Source organism: Melospiza melodia, chromosome 9 (genome assembly GCF_035770615.1).
Source record: "Melospiza melodia melodia isolate bMelMel2 chromosome 9, bMelMel2.pri, whole genome shotgun sequence".
Classification (NCBI taxonomy): Eukaryota; Metazoa; Chordata; class Aves; order Passeriformes; family Passerellidae; genus Melospiza; species Melospiza melodia.
The window spans coordinates 32,576,921-32,592,079 of NC_086202.1; the positions used below are offsets into that span (position 1 = coordinate 32,576,921).

General features: G+C 52.0%; 1 protein-coding gene and 1 long non-coding RNA gene across 2 annotated transcripts in view; both read right to left on the minus strand.

Annotated features, from left to right (window-relative positions):
* LOC134422186 (uncharacterized) overlaps window positions 1–15,159 on the minus strand; it is a 43,698-nt gene that overhangs the window by 27,525 nt on the left and 1,014 nt on the right. The gene's annotated exons all lie outside the window — the stretch shown is intronic.
* On the minus strand, window positions 1,686–3,368 carry LOC134421701 (killer cell lectin-like receptor subfamily F member 1). The gene is made up of 4 exons (XM_063162876.1): window positions 2,954–3,368; window positions 2,192–2,574; window positions 1,891–1,991; window positions 1,686–1,800 (listed from the first exon to the last, which is right to left on the minus strand). The coding sequence occupies exons 1-4, from the start codon at window positions 3,273–3,275 to the stop codon at window positions 1,686–1,688; spliced, it is 921 nt and encodes a 306-aa protein (XP_063018946.1). The 5' UTR covers window positions 3,276–3,368.

A 15,159-nucleotide genomic window follows, 5' to 3' on the forward strand; every position in this document is an offset into this window, starting at 1 on the left:
AGAAAAGCTGAGATTTTTTTCCTTCTGTTCCCACTCTCCTTGCCCACATCAACAAATGCTAGTATAAGTCATTATTTTTTTTTTTTTTTTTCTTGTGAAGAGTTGATTATCTGGATTGAAAATGATAGTTAATTGTTTGAGACAAAAGCTCATAGGAATTGAAAAGTGTGGTTTGTTATAGATGAATGATGTGATGGTTGGCTCTCACAAGTAAGAGACAGATATTATGTGTATGTGAGGAGCAGTTTTGTAGACGAATAGTGGTGTTACTGCAATATGTCCCCCCACAGTCCCCTTTCCCTCTCCCTTGTAGCAGCCGCAGTTCCCAGGGCATTTGGGGAGGGCCGGCTCATTGCCAGGAGGGGCCACAGGACAACACCTGAGCTCCAGCCAAGGTGTGAGGAAGTGATCTCCACCTGTGGAGGGCAGAGAAGGAGCTGACTGACAAAGCTTAGGGAGGGGCTGAGGGTATAAAAGGCAGAGCATCCGTTACGTAAACAAATACATGACAGAGATCCCCAGTGCTGCAATTTTTCCTTATTCAGTCTGTTGTTGTATTTTTTGTTAAGGTTTAATGAACCTCTAAAATTTTAAAGGTGAGGGTCCTTCCTCTCATCTTCCAAGGACAGTCCAGAAGTGTCACCTTCAGGCCAGTTTGTGATGATTTCCAGGAGCCCAGGGTAATTTGGATTTCCGAACTAAGCTTGTTGTAGAATGTTATAAATTATAAATATAGGTATTGGCTTTCGCATTTATGTACTACCTTTTGTTTTGCGCGCTATTACTGATCACAAAAACCCTGATATAGTACAATTTGTAATTACTGCATTTGATATAGTATAATCTGTCAGTTTATGTATGCATCCTAGAGCTTTTATAAATAAAGGTGTAATAGATACTATCTTAGGCCATAGCACAATAGAGACTGGGATATCTTGGAATGATTGTTTCATGTAACTAACTCAGAAAATGGTGTCAAATACTTAAGTGATTTTCCACATTCAAGGACTTCCTTATCAGAAAGACAAGGTAACAGAAACAAGAGCATGGAAAAAAAAGACTTTATTGATCCTCATTATAAGGGAGTGAAAATACAAAAAGATAGAATCACAAGAAACCATGAAATATAACAGCTTAAGGTACAAGATGGCCTGAAAAAGTTAAAAAAACCTAAACCAGCAAGAAAGTTCAAAGTCAGGGTGCAATTCTTAAAAGCTGTTAAAAATTTACATATATTACATATATATAATTTAATAATATATTTCAAATTATAAATTTAAATATTAGAGCTACATGCACTCCTATAAATGTACATGTAGCTCTATATAGGTAACAGCATATAGAAAGCGTAAGTTGAGTTAAACCTGTGCAAGCAGACAAGCACTCCAGGGCAGGACTTAAACCCATAATAAACTTTTATAAAAAGTTTAAATAGTGAGCAGTATTTCCCACATATAATGTGGGCAATGCACTCACTGCAGGCAGCATCGGTGGCAGGATGGATTGCAGAGACTTTTCCTTTGCAGCCCCAGCCCAGCGCTGGCACTGGGGATGAAGAGGCACTGAGGTGACCCTGAGAGGAAGTGCAAGGCACAGGGCGCAGCTGAGGAAGGACAGCGCTGTGCTGGGCTCAGAGGCGAAGCTGGCACTGCCCAGTGTGGAGAAGGTCCTTTGTGCAGCCCCTGTTACAGGGGAGCTTGGGCCTTGCTGCAGACATACGGCCGCCGATTTGAGCAGTTCTCACTCCTGAATTTATCATCAGCCAGGTACACGCACTGGGAACTGCCGAGGACAGGAACCCTGCAGGGAGGAGCAGAGGCAGCGCTGGCTGCCAGGGGAAGCCCTTGTGCCCCTGTGCCCCCAGGCCCCGCCCGGCTCCCCGGCACTCACCGGGAGCTGTAGCTGCTGCCGTCCCCCCAGTGCAGGCGCTCGCCCCGTCTGCGCAGCCCGAGCCAGAAATCGCCGTTCCCGCGGAGGCGGAAGAGCAAATCCTGCCCGGGAGAGAGGAGTGGGAGCTGCCCCGGCCCCTCGGGGGGACACGTGCCCGGGGCTGCCCCCGCACGCCGGGGCTCCTTCCCTGCAAGGCCCCGGCCCAGGGCTGCAGCCCCGGCCCTGCGAGCACCGAGCCCGGCCCAGGAGCGCCCCCAGGCTGCCCTCAGCCACCCCACAGCGCCCGCAGCCACTCACTCACCATGGCCTCCTCATCCTGGGCAATGGCCAGGGAGGCATTGAGCTCGGAGCACCGTTCCTGACCATGCTCCCACGTGCTGTAATCCCGTGAGAAGTAGTAGCAGACGCCCTTGTACCCAACCCAGCCATGGGGACAGCCCAGAACCGACAACGGAGTCGCAGGTGTGACTGGAACCTGTGGTGCTGCAGGGGGAAGAGGAGAAGCTCTGAGGATTCCCCTGTGCAGGGAGCAGGGAGCCCGCTCTGCCCCGAGGGGCTGGGCCCAGGCTGCTGCCCCTCCCTTACCTGCCAGCACAGCCAAGGCCGCCCCCAAAGCCAGCGCCAGCACCAGGAGCAGCAGAATCAGCACCGCCGTGCCCACGGGATGGCACCTGAACCGTTCACCTGGAGCGGGAAAGAGCTGCTGGCTGCCAGAAGCAGAGCCGGCCCCGCAATCTGCTCAGCCCATGGCCAGGGAGCAGAGCAGGGAGCCCTGAGGCAGTGTGGGCCTCCCTCAGCTGGCAGCCAGAGAGCCAAGAGCCTGGCCACAGGCAGGGACACAGCTGTGGGCACAGGCAGGGACACAGCTGTGGGCACAGGCTGCAGCAGGGGAACTGCACAGCCTTGGGGGCAGCTGGGGCTCTTGCTTCCAGCCACAGATGGGGCCCAGCAGAGCACGAGGCCTCTTGCAGACATCTGGAAACAGCCACACACCTGCCAGCCCTGGCCTTGGGAGGGGACACGGGCCCCTGCCTAGAGGCCACAGGCGTGGCCCTGTACTCACCCAGGAATCTTCTGAGGTTCCTTTTATGTTCATAGCCCGTTGCTGCAGTTTCCTGGGGAGCCAGGGGCTCCCTCACACTCCCATCACTGGTGCAGAATCCATTCTCCACATCTGCACTCACTGCACGCTCACAAGTGGCATCCCCCTGCTCATGCCCAGAGGCTTCTTGGACCCCAGGCAAGTGTGAAGCAGGGGCTGCTGGTCCCTCCTGGGAATGCTGGGGCCCATTCGCAGCTCTGCTCATGGAGCAGAATTCACTCTTCTCCGGCGCACAGGCGCCATCTCTCTGCCCAGAACATACAGCACCTTGCTGCGGAGACATCAAGAGTGCTGCTGGCAGATCCTTTGGGAGCTCGGCCTCGGGAACAGCTTTGCAACCGCGCTGAACGCACCCTGAAAGGGACACGGTGAGAGGTCGCAGCTGGTGCCGGCCGTGCGGGGGCTCAGGAGGGCGGTGGCAGCTGTGGCTGCGCTGTCCCCGTTGCCCAGAGGTGCGGCAGCAGGTGCGGAGACAAGCGCAGCCTCCGGGAGCTCTGCGGTGGCCGCAGCCCCAGAGCCCGGTGCCGGGCACGGAGCAGCCGCTTCCGTCCTAGCGAGAGCAGCCGCGATGAGCCATCGCTGCCGCGGCACCGGCTCCATGCCGGCCATCCGGGCAAGGAGGAGAGCGCGGGCAGCCGCTCCCTCGGCTGCGATCCCAGCGCAGGGGGCACACGGGGGAAGCCGGCACCAGGAACTCGGCAGAACCCCCCGGCCCTCACCGCGGCCCCCTCCGCCCACAGCGAGCCCCGAGCTGGGGCAGCACCGACCGCGGTCCCACCTGGGCTGGAGCTGCCTCCGAGATCCGCCGCCACCGCTCCAGGCTCCGCCGCCCCCCGAAATGAAACGAGCGTTCTGCTGGCGCAGCAAGGAAAGCCGCTCAGGGTCAGCCGCGCAGTGAAGCAGCGCACCGAAACCCCCGCACGGAAAGCAGCCAATCGCGGCACGGAGCTGGAGCCGATGTAAGGGGTCCCGGCCGGTCGGCGTTGGAGCTGTGGTGCCGGAAAGCTACAGGCCCCTGGCAGTTCTGTGTTTTTTTTTTTTCGAAACCCTGAGGTTGGGCGAGGGAGTTCCCGCAATTGTGTTGGTTTGTCGACTGCAGACTGTACAGCGGATGTTGTTACCATGCAGGATAGGCTGGGAGGGAGCCTTGTCGAGCTCCCTGGTCTATTGCCAGAGCGCATGAGTCACAGGGGGGCTGCCAGGGTACAGACTTTGTTAGAATTGTTGCAGTGGAGATGGGCTGGGGGAAGATGTGCTGGTTGGAGGCCTCCTAGGGCTTAGTGATTATGACATTGTAGCGTTATTGATATTTGGTGATACCAGGAGGAGCATCAATAAAGATTTACATTAAAGTTCCTGAGGGCAGGCTTTGGCCTATTCAGGAGACTTATTCTGAGAGTTCCTTGGGAAGCAGCCCTTGAAAACAAAGGACTCCAGGTAAGGTGGGCTTCAAAGCAGAAATGCTGAGGGCACAGGAACAGACTGTCCCTGTGTGCCCAAAGAGGAGTCGACAAGGCAAACATCCAGCCTGGATATACAGCAATGTTTTGCAGGAACTTAGGAATTAACGGAGGACGTATCAGCTTTAGAAACCAGGTTTCTCAGGAAGTGTTTAAGGGGGTTGCCAGGGTATGTAGGGAAAAAATGAGGGAGGCCAAAGCTCAGTTTGAACTTAATGTGGCAACTTCTTTAAAGGATACTAAAAAATGTTTTTACATATATATTAATGGTAAAAGGAAAGGTAAGACCAGGTTTTGTTCTCTTTTGGATGCGGGAGGGAACTTTGTAACTGCAGATGAGGAGAAGGCAGAGGTGCTCAATGCCTTCTTTGCCTCAGCCTTCAGTGGGAACACAGCTTGTCCTCAGGACAAGTGTCCTCCTGGGCTGGTGGATGGTGCCAGGGAGCAGAATGGGCCCCCTATTATCCAGGAGGAGGCAGCCAGAGAACTGCTGAGCTGCTTGGATGTTCATAAATCTGTGGGCCCAGAGGGGATCCACGCCAGGGGGATGAGGGAGCTGGCAGGTGAGCTTGGGAAGCTGCTCTCCATCATTTACAACCAGCCCTGGCTCACTGGGGAGGTTCCAGATGGCTGGAAGCTGGCCAGTGTGACACCCATGCACAACAAGGGTGGGAAGGAGGATCCTGGCAGTTCCAGGCCAGTCAGCCTGGCCTCAGTGCCCAGTAAGGTCATGGAGCAGTTCATATGGATTCCAGCAGGCAGCACTTCCAGGATGGCCAGGGTGTCAGAGCAGCCAGCAGGGGTTTAGGAGGGCTGGGGCGTGTGTGACCAAGCTGGTCTCCTTCCATGAGCAGGTGACCCTGCTGGTGGGTGCAGGAAAGGCTGTGGATGTGTCTGTCTGGGCTCCAGCAAGGCCTTTGGCAGTGTCTGCCACAGCTCCCTCCTGGAAAAGCTGCAGCCCAGGGCTGGCACAGGAGCACTCTGTGCTGGGCTCAGCCCTGGCTGGATGGGCCAGAGAGTGGTGCTGAGGGTGCTGCATCCAGCTGGGGCCAGGCACCAGGGGTGTCCCTCAGGGCTCTGTGCTGGGGCCAGCTCTGTTCAGTGTTTGCACTGACCCCATGGATGAGGGCATTGAGGCTTTCTTTAGTGAATCTGCAAAGGGCTCTGAGCTGGGAGCTGTGTCCATCTGTGGGAAGGCAGGAGGGCTCTGCAGAGAGACCTGGAACTGTTGGATGGATGGGCAGAGCCCAAGGAGATGAAGTTTAATAAATCCACGTGCCCAGTGCTGTATTTTGGCCACAATAACCCCTGCCATGCTCTGGGCGGGGGTCGGTGTGGCTGGGCAGTGCCCAGGCAGAAAGGGACCTGGGGGTGCTGGTGACAGCCGGCTGAACATGAGCCAGCAGTGTGTCCTGGTGGCCAGGAAGGCCAAGGGCTCCTGGCCTGGATCAGGAATGGTGTGGCCAGCAGGAGCAGGGAGGTCATTGTGCCCCTGTGCCTGGCCCTGGTGAGGCCACACCTGGAGTGCTGTGTCCAGCTCTGGCCCCTCAGCTTGGGAAGGACGTTGGGACGCTGGAGCGCGTCCAGAGGAGGCAGCGAGGCTGGAGAGGGGCTGGGAACACAAACCCTGTGAGGAACCTCTGAGGGAGCTGGGGGTGCTCAGCCTGGAGAAAAGGAGACTCAGGGGTGCCCTCATCACTCTGTACAGCTCCTGAAAGGTGGCTGTGCTCAGGTGGGGCTGGGCTCTTTCTCCAGGCAGCACTGACAGAACCAGAGGGGACAGGCTTAACCTGCACCATGGGAAATATAGGTTGGAAATTAGGGAAAAGGTTTTTTTGCATAAGGAGTGATAAAGAACTGGAATGCCCTGCCTGGAGAGGTGGTGGTGTCACCATCCCTGGATGTGTTTAAAAACGGACTGGATGTGGCACTGGGTGCCAGGGTTTAGTTGAGGTGTTGGGGCTGTGTTCGACTCGATGCTCTTGGACATCTCTTCCAACCCAGCCCAAAGATTCTGTGTTTGTGTGAGCGCGGGCAGCCGCTCCCTCGGCTGCGATCCCAGCGCAGGGGGCACACGGGGGAAGCCGGCACCAGGAACTCGGCAGAACCCCCTGGCCCTCACCGCGGCCCCTCCGCCCACAGCGAGCCCCGAGCTGGGGCAGCACCGACCGCGGTCCCACCTGGGCTGGAGCCGGAGAGGAGAGGAGAGGAGAGGAGAGGAGAGGAGAGGAGAGGAGAGGAGAGGAGAGGAGAGGAGAGGAGAGGTTGCTCCTGGCTCAAAAAGACCACATTAAGAAAAAAGCCCCACACCGGTGAAACTGCTGAAGAACTGCACGCCCCAGGAAGCTGCTCCTGGGGGTGCCAACGGGCCCAGGCAGCTGCAGCCAGGGGAGGGGTAGGGCAAGACACATCACAACGCTGGTGGTGCTTGGGGTCTGCCAGGTTTGCAGTTCAGGCAGATCAAATTATTCCCAATCGTCAGGGATTTCCACTATGTGCTATTTATCTCCACTTTTCCTGCACGGATTTGACAGCTCTTCCTTTCCTCACACAGACCTGCAGAGCAAAATGCCCGCCTGCCCCATGGCCATCCCCGCCACCTTCCACCGCTCCAGCCTTGTCCCTCTTTCTCTCCCCGTTACTTGGCACCACTTTCTCCCTCCTCCTCCTGTCCCTGCCAGCTCCAGCAAAGCCATTTCCCCCACTGGCACCAGCTGCCTCCTGTCCCTCGCTCCCATTTTGCCCACTCTGAACTCCTGGAGCCGCCTGCCCGCGGAGCCGCAGCCGCCGTGGGGCCGGGCAATGGTGCAGGGAATGCTGGCAGGGATTCTGGGGCTGGGCTGGGCCAGGCCAGGTGCCCGGTGCCAGCAAAAGCGCTCTGAGCCTCTGCTCCTGCCCCTGGGCAGGCAACAAAACACAGCAGGAAAGGCTCGGGGATCGGCAAAGGCCAGGCAGAGATCTCTCACCGGTCACTGGTGTAAAGGGACACGACTGGGGGAAATTCTTTGAATTTATTATGACACAAATCATGGCAAGAGAAGGAGCGGTGAAGCAGCAGGGTCCAGCCTCGGAAGCAGGACTGTGCCCTCGGCCCCCGGCAGCCGCAGCAGGGGGATAAAGGATCCCCGGGCCGAGCAGCGGCTCTGCCCCAGCACGGGGATGTGTCCGGAGCCCCCGCTCCGGGCCGGGCTCGCAGGGCCGAGCGCGGAGCAGGCGCTGAGCTGCTCCTGGAGCTTCCAGCGCTGCTGGATCCGGCGGGCGCGGCACAGGCACTGCCGGGGGCATCGCTCGGTGCCTGGCGGCGTTTGCCGTCCCCAGGGAGAAACTGAGCCCGGCCCGCAGCGCCAGCTCATCCTCACCCTTCTATTGCAATTGCTCCATGGGTAAACCAAGGTGAAACTGCCTCTTGTCGCCACTTCAAAGCCTCGAGTCAAGGGGAGAACCGAGGCTCCCTCTCAATTTAGATCCCTAAATAAGGAGGGTCTCCCTTCAATTTAATCCTGAATAAAAAATGAACGAAGGGGGATTTCTCCTCAATTTAGGCTCCTAAAATGAGGGGAAATTCAGTTTCCCTCTTCAATTTACCTCAAGAAAGACCATTCTGGGGGCTTTTGGACAAATTTTTTGTCAGTGAAGGTCCCTTCAAGTGGAGGCTCCCCCTCGATGGAACTCCTACAGTGACACATCAAGAGGTTCCTCTCAAGGGAAGCCCTTTCAGACCAGGGACAGCCGTGTTTGCTCTCAGTTTGAACCTGAAGATGATGAAAATGGGGCTCTTTCCCTCAATTCACGCAGCACCATAAAGGATTTTTCCTTCCATTTCAACATGAAAATCATGGAAAACGGTGATTGCCTGCCTAGTGAGGCACCCAAAGCCATTAAAAAGACAAACACCCAAAATCTTGTTTTCTTTCAAATCAGATGCATGGGGTTCCTCCCCAGTTCAAACACAATTACAGAAAAGATTTCCCCCCTCCATTTCAATCCCATTTTTGGGGGCACTGGGGAAGGACTGGGGGCACTTCCCCCTCCTCACTGCTCACCCCTGGGGCTGCTGCCCCTCGCACAGTGCTGAGCAGTTCCCTCCCAGTTCCCTGCCAGTTTCCCTCTTCCTGGCGAGCCCGGCAGGGATGGGGAGAGCACTGGGCAGGAGCTGGGAGCGCTGTTCCTTCCCAGGGCTCCTGATATCCCTGCCAGTGCTCCTTCCTGCTCACTCCCGCTGCTCCCACTCTCCCTCCCAGTTCCCTCCGGGCATTCCCTGTGCTCCCAGTTCCCTCCCAGTGTTCCAGGATCTCTCCCAGTGCTGCCAGCGGCAAAGCCCTGGGGGCACAGCGTGCTCTGCTCTTGAAGAGGCGAGACTGGAGCTGTCAGGAGAGCAAACCCGGCTGGGAAAGCGTTCCCTGCACAGGAAGGTGTCTCCCCTCTCTGACCACAGAGGGAGCTCAGCCTCCACTCTTGACTCCAAACCCTTGAAGCTCCGAGCCCGACTGCCCGAAATTGGCTCGGCCCCACTGCCCAGCGCACTGCTCAGAGCTCACACGGCTGAGGGGGCAGCGCAGATTGAATAATGAACGCTCCTGGGCACGGCTTTAGCTCTGAACTACACACTGTCACACAGGAACAAAACCCTTAACGAGGATGGGTTCCTCTTGCTGGCACAAGGAGAGAAGCAGAAATCTGACAGGAATATTGTTCATCATTCTGCCCAGGCTTTGTCAAACCCTCCAGCTCCCACACCTCGGGAAATAACAAGTGGCTTCTAAGCAGTGACTTTGATGTCAGTGAGCAGGTTATTATGGATTAGTCTCACACTGGAAAGCAGCCTTCACACCCTACTGCTCTTGGAATCACCCAAAGAGTTTGGAGGCTGCTGCCCAGGGAGCTCCTGAGTTGTATCTTCCTTGTCAATCTTATCACCCCCTTGTTTAACTGTAAAAACATAAATAAAATGCAGGAATCGTTGGCCCAGGGACTTAGGACTTGCATATCTCTTCCAAAAAAAGGGGAAAAAATGTTATCATATTTCTAGGGTCCCATACCTTCTGGGTGGTTTTCTCACACACAGCTCTTCACAGCAGTATTGTTCCTACTTCTTCATCAGGGCTCCTCCAAGGCTCTCCCTGACCAGCCAACCCGGTGGTTTTATCCCAGTTATCTTCATTAGCCACAGCTGACACCCAATTAATGATACCATAGCTGCAGCCCACTTACAACAATTAGGATCGGGGCAAGGGCACTTATAAAATACATAGATTTTGCTAAGACTCCTACTATCTTTCCCCCTTTTCTTTTATTTACAGATATTCAAATACAATATAGATATTCAAGATATGCAATACATACATTTCCCCATGACTCAAAGGCCATGTGCAACACACACAGCTCCTTGCTCAAAGGCCACATTCTCACAGCTCCTCAAATCAAAGGCCATGTTCTTCTACAGCTCTCAGCTGTCCTATCTTCTATCACATCTTGTTGTTGTTATATTTCTAAAGTCCCAGTTCTCAGGTTGCCACAGCTCCTGGCTGTCCTACCTTCTATCATGTCGGGGTCACCACTAGTTCTCATCATATTTCTAGAGTCCCATACCTTCTGAGTGGTTTTCTCACACACAGCTCTCCACAGCAGCATTGCTGCTGTATCTCCACCAAGACTCCTCCAAGGCTCTCCCAGGGCAGCCAACCCCTCCCCTTTTATCCCAGTTATCTTCATTGGCCACAGCTGCCACCCAATTAAGGACATCACAACTGCAGCCAATTTAGAACAACTAGCATTGGGGAAAGGTCATTTATACAATACATATATTTAACTAGGACTCCTATTATAAAAGAAGAGTGTTTCACCCAAACCACAGAGTTTAAAAGTTCATGTTATGTACATATATTTTGAAAAGGAAAATAGGAAGAGTAAAATATCAATTACTGTGCCAACGGTGCTCCAGCCTATTTCTGTTCTCTTCTTTCAATTCTAGCATCTCTAAGGATACTAAATAAAAGTCCAAAACTAAAAGAACATTGAATTTAAGCTGAAGGAGAAGCAATCTGGCTGCAGGCTTGTGGCACTCCACTGCCTGGGCTCCAGTAAGGGAGCTCATCCCCTCTGCAATTCCAAGCCAGATCCCAAAGCATCAGCGTTCAGCTTTTTGAACACTGAACTGTAAGCAAAGCTGCTGGGGAGGGCCATGCTCCAGGCACATCTGTGCCATTTCATCTCTCCAGCTCTCTCAGCTCAGCTCGGCTCTTTTCCTCTCCTTGCTGCCTTTGGCTCATGCATTTCTTGAGGGGCTGCCCTGCACTGAGCAGAGCATGAACTGGCCATCAGACAAACAGCTTCTGGCACTGTGGCTCTATCCTAAATGGATCATTTCCCAAAGGAATTCCAGGATCTTAATTTCAGTGACTCAAGATGGCTTTTAAAGGAACCTGGTTTGATGCACTCCATTTCTAAACAAGGAGAGCACAATGCTCCTGCATTCCCTGCCAGGGTCATTCTTTGAGCCTTGCAGAAAGGCTTTAAAGCAGCACGGAGCTTCTTAAGCACCAACAACTTCATCCAAAATTCAAATTAATGGCATGGGCAGAGCCTGACTTTAAAACCTGTTTTAAAACTGAATTAAAGAGCAGTTGCATTGCCAATTGACAAGATGAGAAAGGTTTCCTTAGCAGTTGTTGAGATGGCAAAGTAAGGGAGAGGATGGAGCATGGAGTGGGGGAAAGAAGGGGAAAACCTTCATTTGCACAGTGGGGTTTTAACCACCATGGTCACACCTCAAGGAATTGCAGAAACCATTCTAATCTCAAGAAAGGGAAAGCTTCCTGGGTATTTTTCATTCAGCAAGTGCCTAGGGAAGCCATCATCAGCAGGAGATGGGAGTAATTTCCTGCAATCAGACATTTTATGGTGTACAACAAACACTGGGGAAGTCTAAGGGCCATTTGTGGATTTGATGAGATTATTTTGTAATTGCTCATGAATTAATTTTTTGATGGTATTTAGTTTTTTCTCTGCTGGAGGCTCCTGACTCCCTTAGACAGTGTTTTTAGTTTTTGATGATAACTTTGGAGTGTTCGGTGCTGCTGTGGCTCCCATTAAAACCTCCCTTCTGTTTCTGTTCTGTACTGGGCCAGCGAGTCTCCCTTCTCTGCTGGGATGGGTTTGTGCCCCACAAGGGCCCGGGTGATCCTTGGCTCACCCTCAGCACTGGTGGCAGTCCCCATGAGCTCACTGTGCACACACAGTGTGACTGTTTTGGCTCTTGGGAGAGCCCCCATGGGCGCTGCCAGATTGTAATGGCTGGGCTGAAGCACAGCAGGAATTGCAGTGCCCTCTGTGCCAGTGCCCAGCACAGCTGTGACATTCACTGTCCCACTGCCCTGGCTCAGGCTGCAAGGGGGCTGTGGCTGCTCACTGGGGACACCTCCCACCCAAAGGCCATCAGCTGTGGGCTACAGCTCTCGGTGCTGTTCCTTGGTGCACAGTTGGCTTAGTTAAAGGCACAGGCTCTCCATGGATGTCTTGCTCAGTTACAGTCCCTGGCAATGCAGCCGTGATAGCTCTCAGTGGTTTGGGTTGAATTACTGCTGGAGTGCTGTAAGCAAGAGCTAAAGCTATCAGCTCTTGGTTACAAGGTACTGAAATAATAGTTGGGAACACTGAAAATCTAAGAATTATGTTTTTAGTCTCTGCTTAGAATTAAAAAGTCCTGTCTCTGCTGTGAAGTACTAGTGACGCCTGTGGGCAGAAATTGATGACAAAAGTTTGTTTAGAGGTATGTTAATGTAGAAGTTGTTAGTCTGCGTCGTGCCCCTGGGGGTAACAAGTCGGGGTTGCTCGTGAGATTTCTGGTGATTTTACAAATTGCATCTGCTCTCAGTTTGTTTGCGATGGAGCCGCCGTTCTTTGTTTTGTGACACGGTGGCGCTGTGAGCCCTGGCTGAAGCTCCCGACAGAGACTGCTATTATGTTAAAATTGGAGTGACAACGATCGGTATAATGCCTCTCTTTTTTTGTACGGAGGGTAAGTATGAGGTAATTTTCTGTTTTTCTCTGCTTCAGAACTGTCTTTTTAAAAATGACTGAGTTTTTTACAGTTAAAACATGGCTCTTTAATGGGCTCTACCTGGAAAGCAGTGAGGGTCTCTTCAATAGTTTTGCTTTGAGCCTCAACAACTCTTTGGAATTTATTTCCCAGCGAATCTCGGGACTCTGTAAGTTGTTCCCCCAGTGCGGCAGCTTGTATGGTCATGATGTGCTGTGGAGTGCTGAGCTCACCACAAGCTGAGAGCATTCGTGGCGCTGTTGGTGGCTGGGCTGGTAAAAGAACCCTTTTACATTTATTGTTTGTATCAGTAAAGGCAAGGCTTTAATTCCATGAGGATGGGCTGTTTGCTTAGGATGCTGCTTTTGAACTGCTTGTGCCAAGCGATCTAAAAAGGCAAGAGAAGGTTTAGTTGTGGCTTGTTGAATCAGACAATCGGCATTTTCATGGGTTCTTGCAGTTGTAGAGTTAAAAGAATCTTTCTGGGTGCATTTCTAATATCTCTTATTACTGCTCTAGAAAGGGATTCGGCTTGGTCTTCAGCATTATGATTTGGAGGATCTCTGGCTAATTGACTGATTGTTCGTTGGGCTTTAGGACTTCTGGCAGAATTCTCCACTGATCTGTGAAGATGCTTTCACTGTTCCAAGTCCCACAGAATATATTGTGAGTTTGTTAAAATTACAGATGAAATGTTACAGCAGTCTGAAGATGTGAGGTGATAAGAATCATATCTACTTCTCACTATGTTATTAAAATACTGGGAGTCTAAGCTATTGTTATTAAAAGGTTTTCTTAACTTCTCAATATCCCAATGTGCTGTAGGTTCCCACCGAGGATTAGCATTATTTTCCCTATATCGAACTGGCACAGCAAGGAGTTTTCTATATGGTGAATTAAAATCGTTATCTCTCATGTGTTTAGGTCTAATCTCATCCCAGTCAGTCAGTTCCCGTTGTGTGTTCACGGGGCTGGGATGGAACGGGTTAAACTCTTCCTCTGATCCAGAGTCCGTGCCCTGCTCCATTTCCCTATGGAGGAGTTTGCCAATCGCGGGTTTTTCTCTCGTTGCTCTCTTTGCCGCAGTCAGAGCTCGGGTTTTTGCAGCGCTGGCAGAGCAGCCTCGCTCCTTTAGCTGGGCAGAGCTGCCCTCGCTGCCGGCCGGGCAGGGCTGGAAGATGCCGGGCGGGCCGGGGATGGCAGCGGGGGCTGAGCCGGGAGAGCGGCGGGGGCTGCGGGGCAGCGCCGGGGGCAGCGCGGCTCCGCTCGGGCTTGCGGGGCCTCTGGGCAGGGCTGGAGGGAGGGAGGGCTCGGAGACACGGCTGGGGACGCGCAGGGGCTGCACACAAGAGTGGGGAAGTGGAAAGCTGCACCGACTGCTCAAATAAGTTCAATAAAGTGTAATCTGGAGGTTTTAATTTTGTGTTTGTGTGGTTTTGGTTTATGGTAAAAGTATTGTACAGTTTGAGTTTACCTGGGTCTCTCCGATGGAAGGTGAATGCAGAAGTATTATTTATATTTGGAAACTGCTTTTGAAATTAAGATAGTAAATTTTTTAGGGTTTTTTTTTTAATATTATAAGAATTTGTTTTGATTCGAGCTTTAAGGCACTTATAGACGTCTTTGGGTTGCTTGGATATTTTGTGCTGGACTATGTTTCTTAAAACTTGCTTAATGTTGTAGGAGATTATATTGATTTCTGTTTGAGTCGAGCTAGTAGGTTTAGTAGTTAGAAGTCTTAACCATTTGTTTTTTTTGTTTTCTTTTTTTTTTTTTTTGGTAGAAGAACTAATTCTTTAGGGTCTTGTTTCTTTGTAGTAGCACTGAAAAAAAAGTATTTTGAGTTTTTCTAACTGCTTGAAAGATAGTTGAGTTATATGTTTTTTTATAACGGATATACTGCTTTGTTGGGTTTTTTAATTTCTATACAGATAAAACTGAGAAGGACTTTAAAATATTTGATTTTATTTCCAGCCTCAATAAATATGAAATATGAGAAATATAAAACTCAACGTTATTCTATTAAAAGCTAACTTATTTCCTAATTGCAATACCTTATAAATGTTTTTCAAGCTATTGGCTTTTAGCACAAAATACTACTATATTACTTCTAATACCAATCACCTCTATTCGTACCTCACTTACTTCCTATTACTATGCATCTATCAGAGTTCTAATTCTCTAAAATATCTACTCCTTTTATAATGCATCTTTTACCTATATATATATATATATATATATACACTCTAATATACTCTTTTTATATTTTAAAACTTATTTCTAATTCAATCTCTCAACAATTCCATAGCTTTCCTAAGTCAACACACCTGATCTCTATTTGCATACAGATATACAAGACCGTGTGAACTTTCTATCAGTTTTTAAGATTCTGCACAAATCCGTTCCTCGCAGCTCCGGAGCAGCCAAAGCTCGGAGCAGCGCCCGAGGGGCAGCGGGGGCGCGGCAGCGGCAGCCGGGTGTGAGCAGGGCAGGGAGAGGCGAGCTCAGGATCCCGGGCACCCGAGCAGGGGGGACAGGGCCCTGCGGCACTGAGGGGTGACACTGAGGGGCCCGTGCAGGGGCTGCTCTCACCAGCACAGGCTCAGCCCACAGCCCCGCAGCAGGAGAAGCAGCTCTGGGCTGGGTTGTGGCGGTGGCAGCAAATTCCC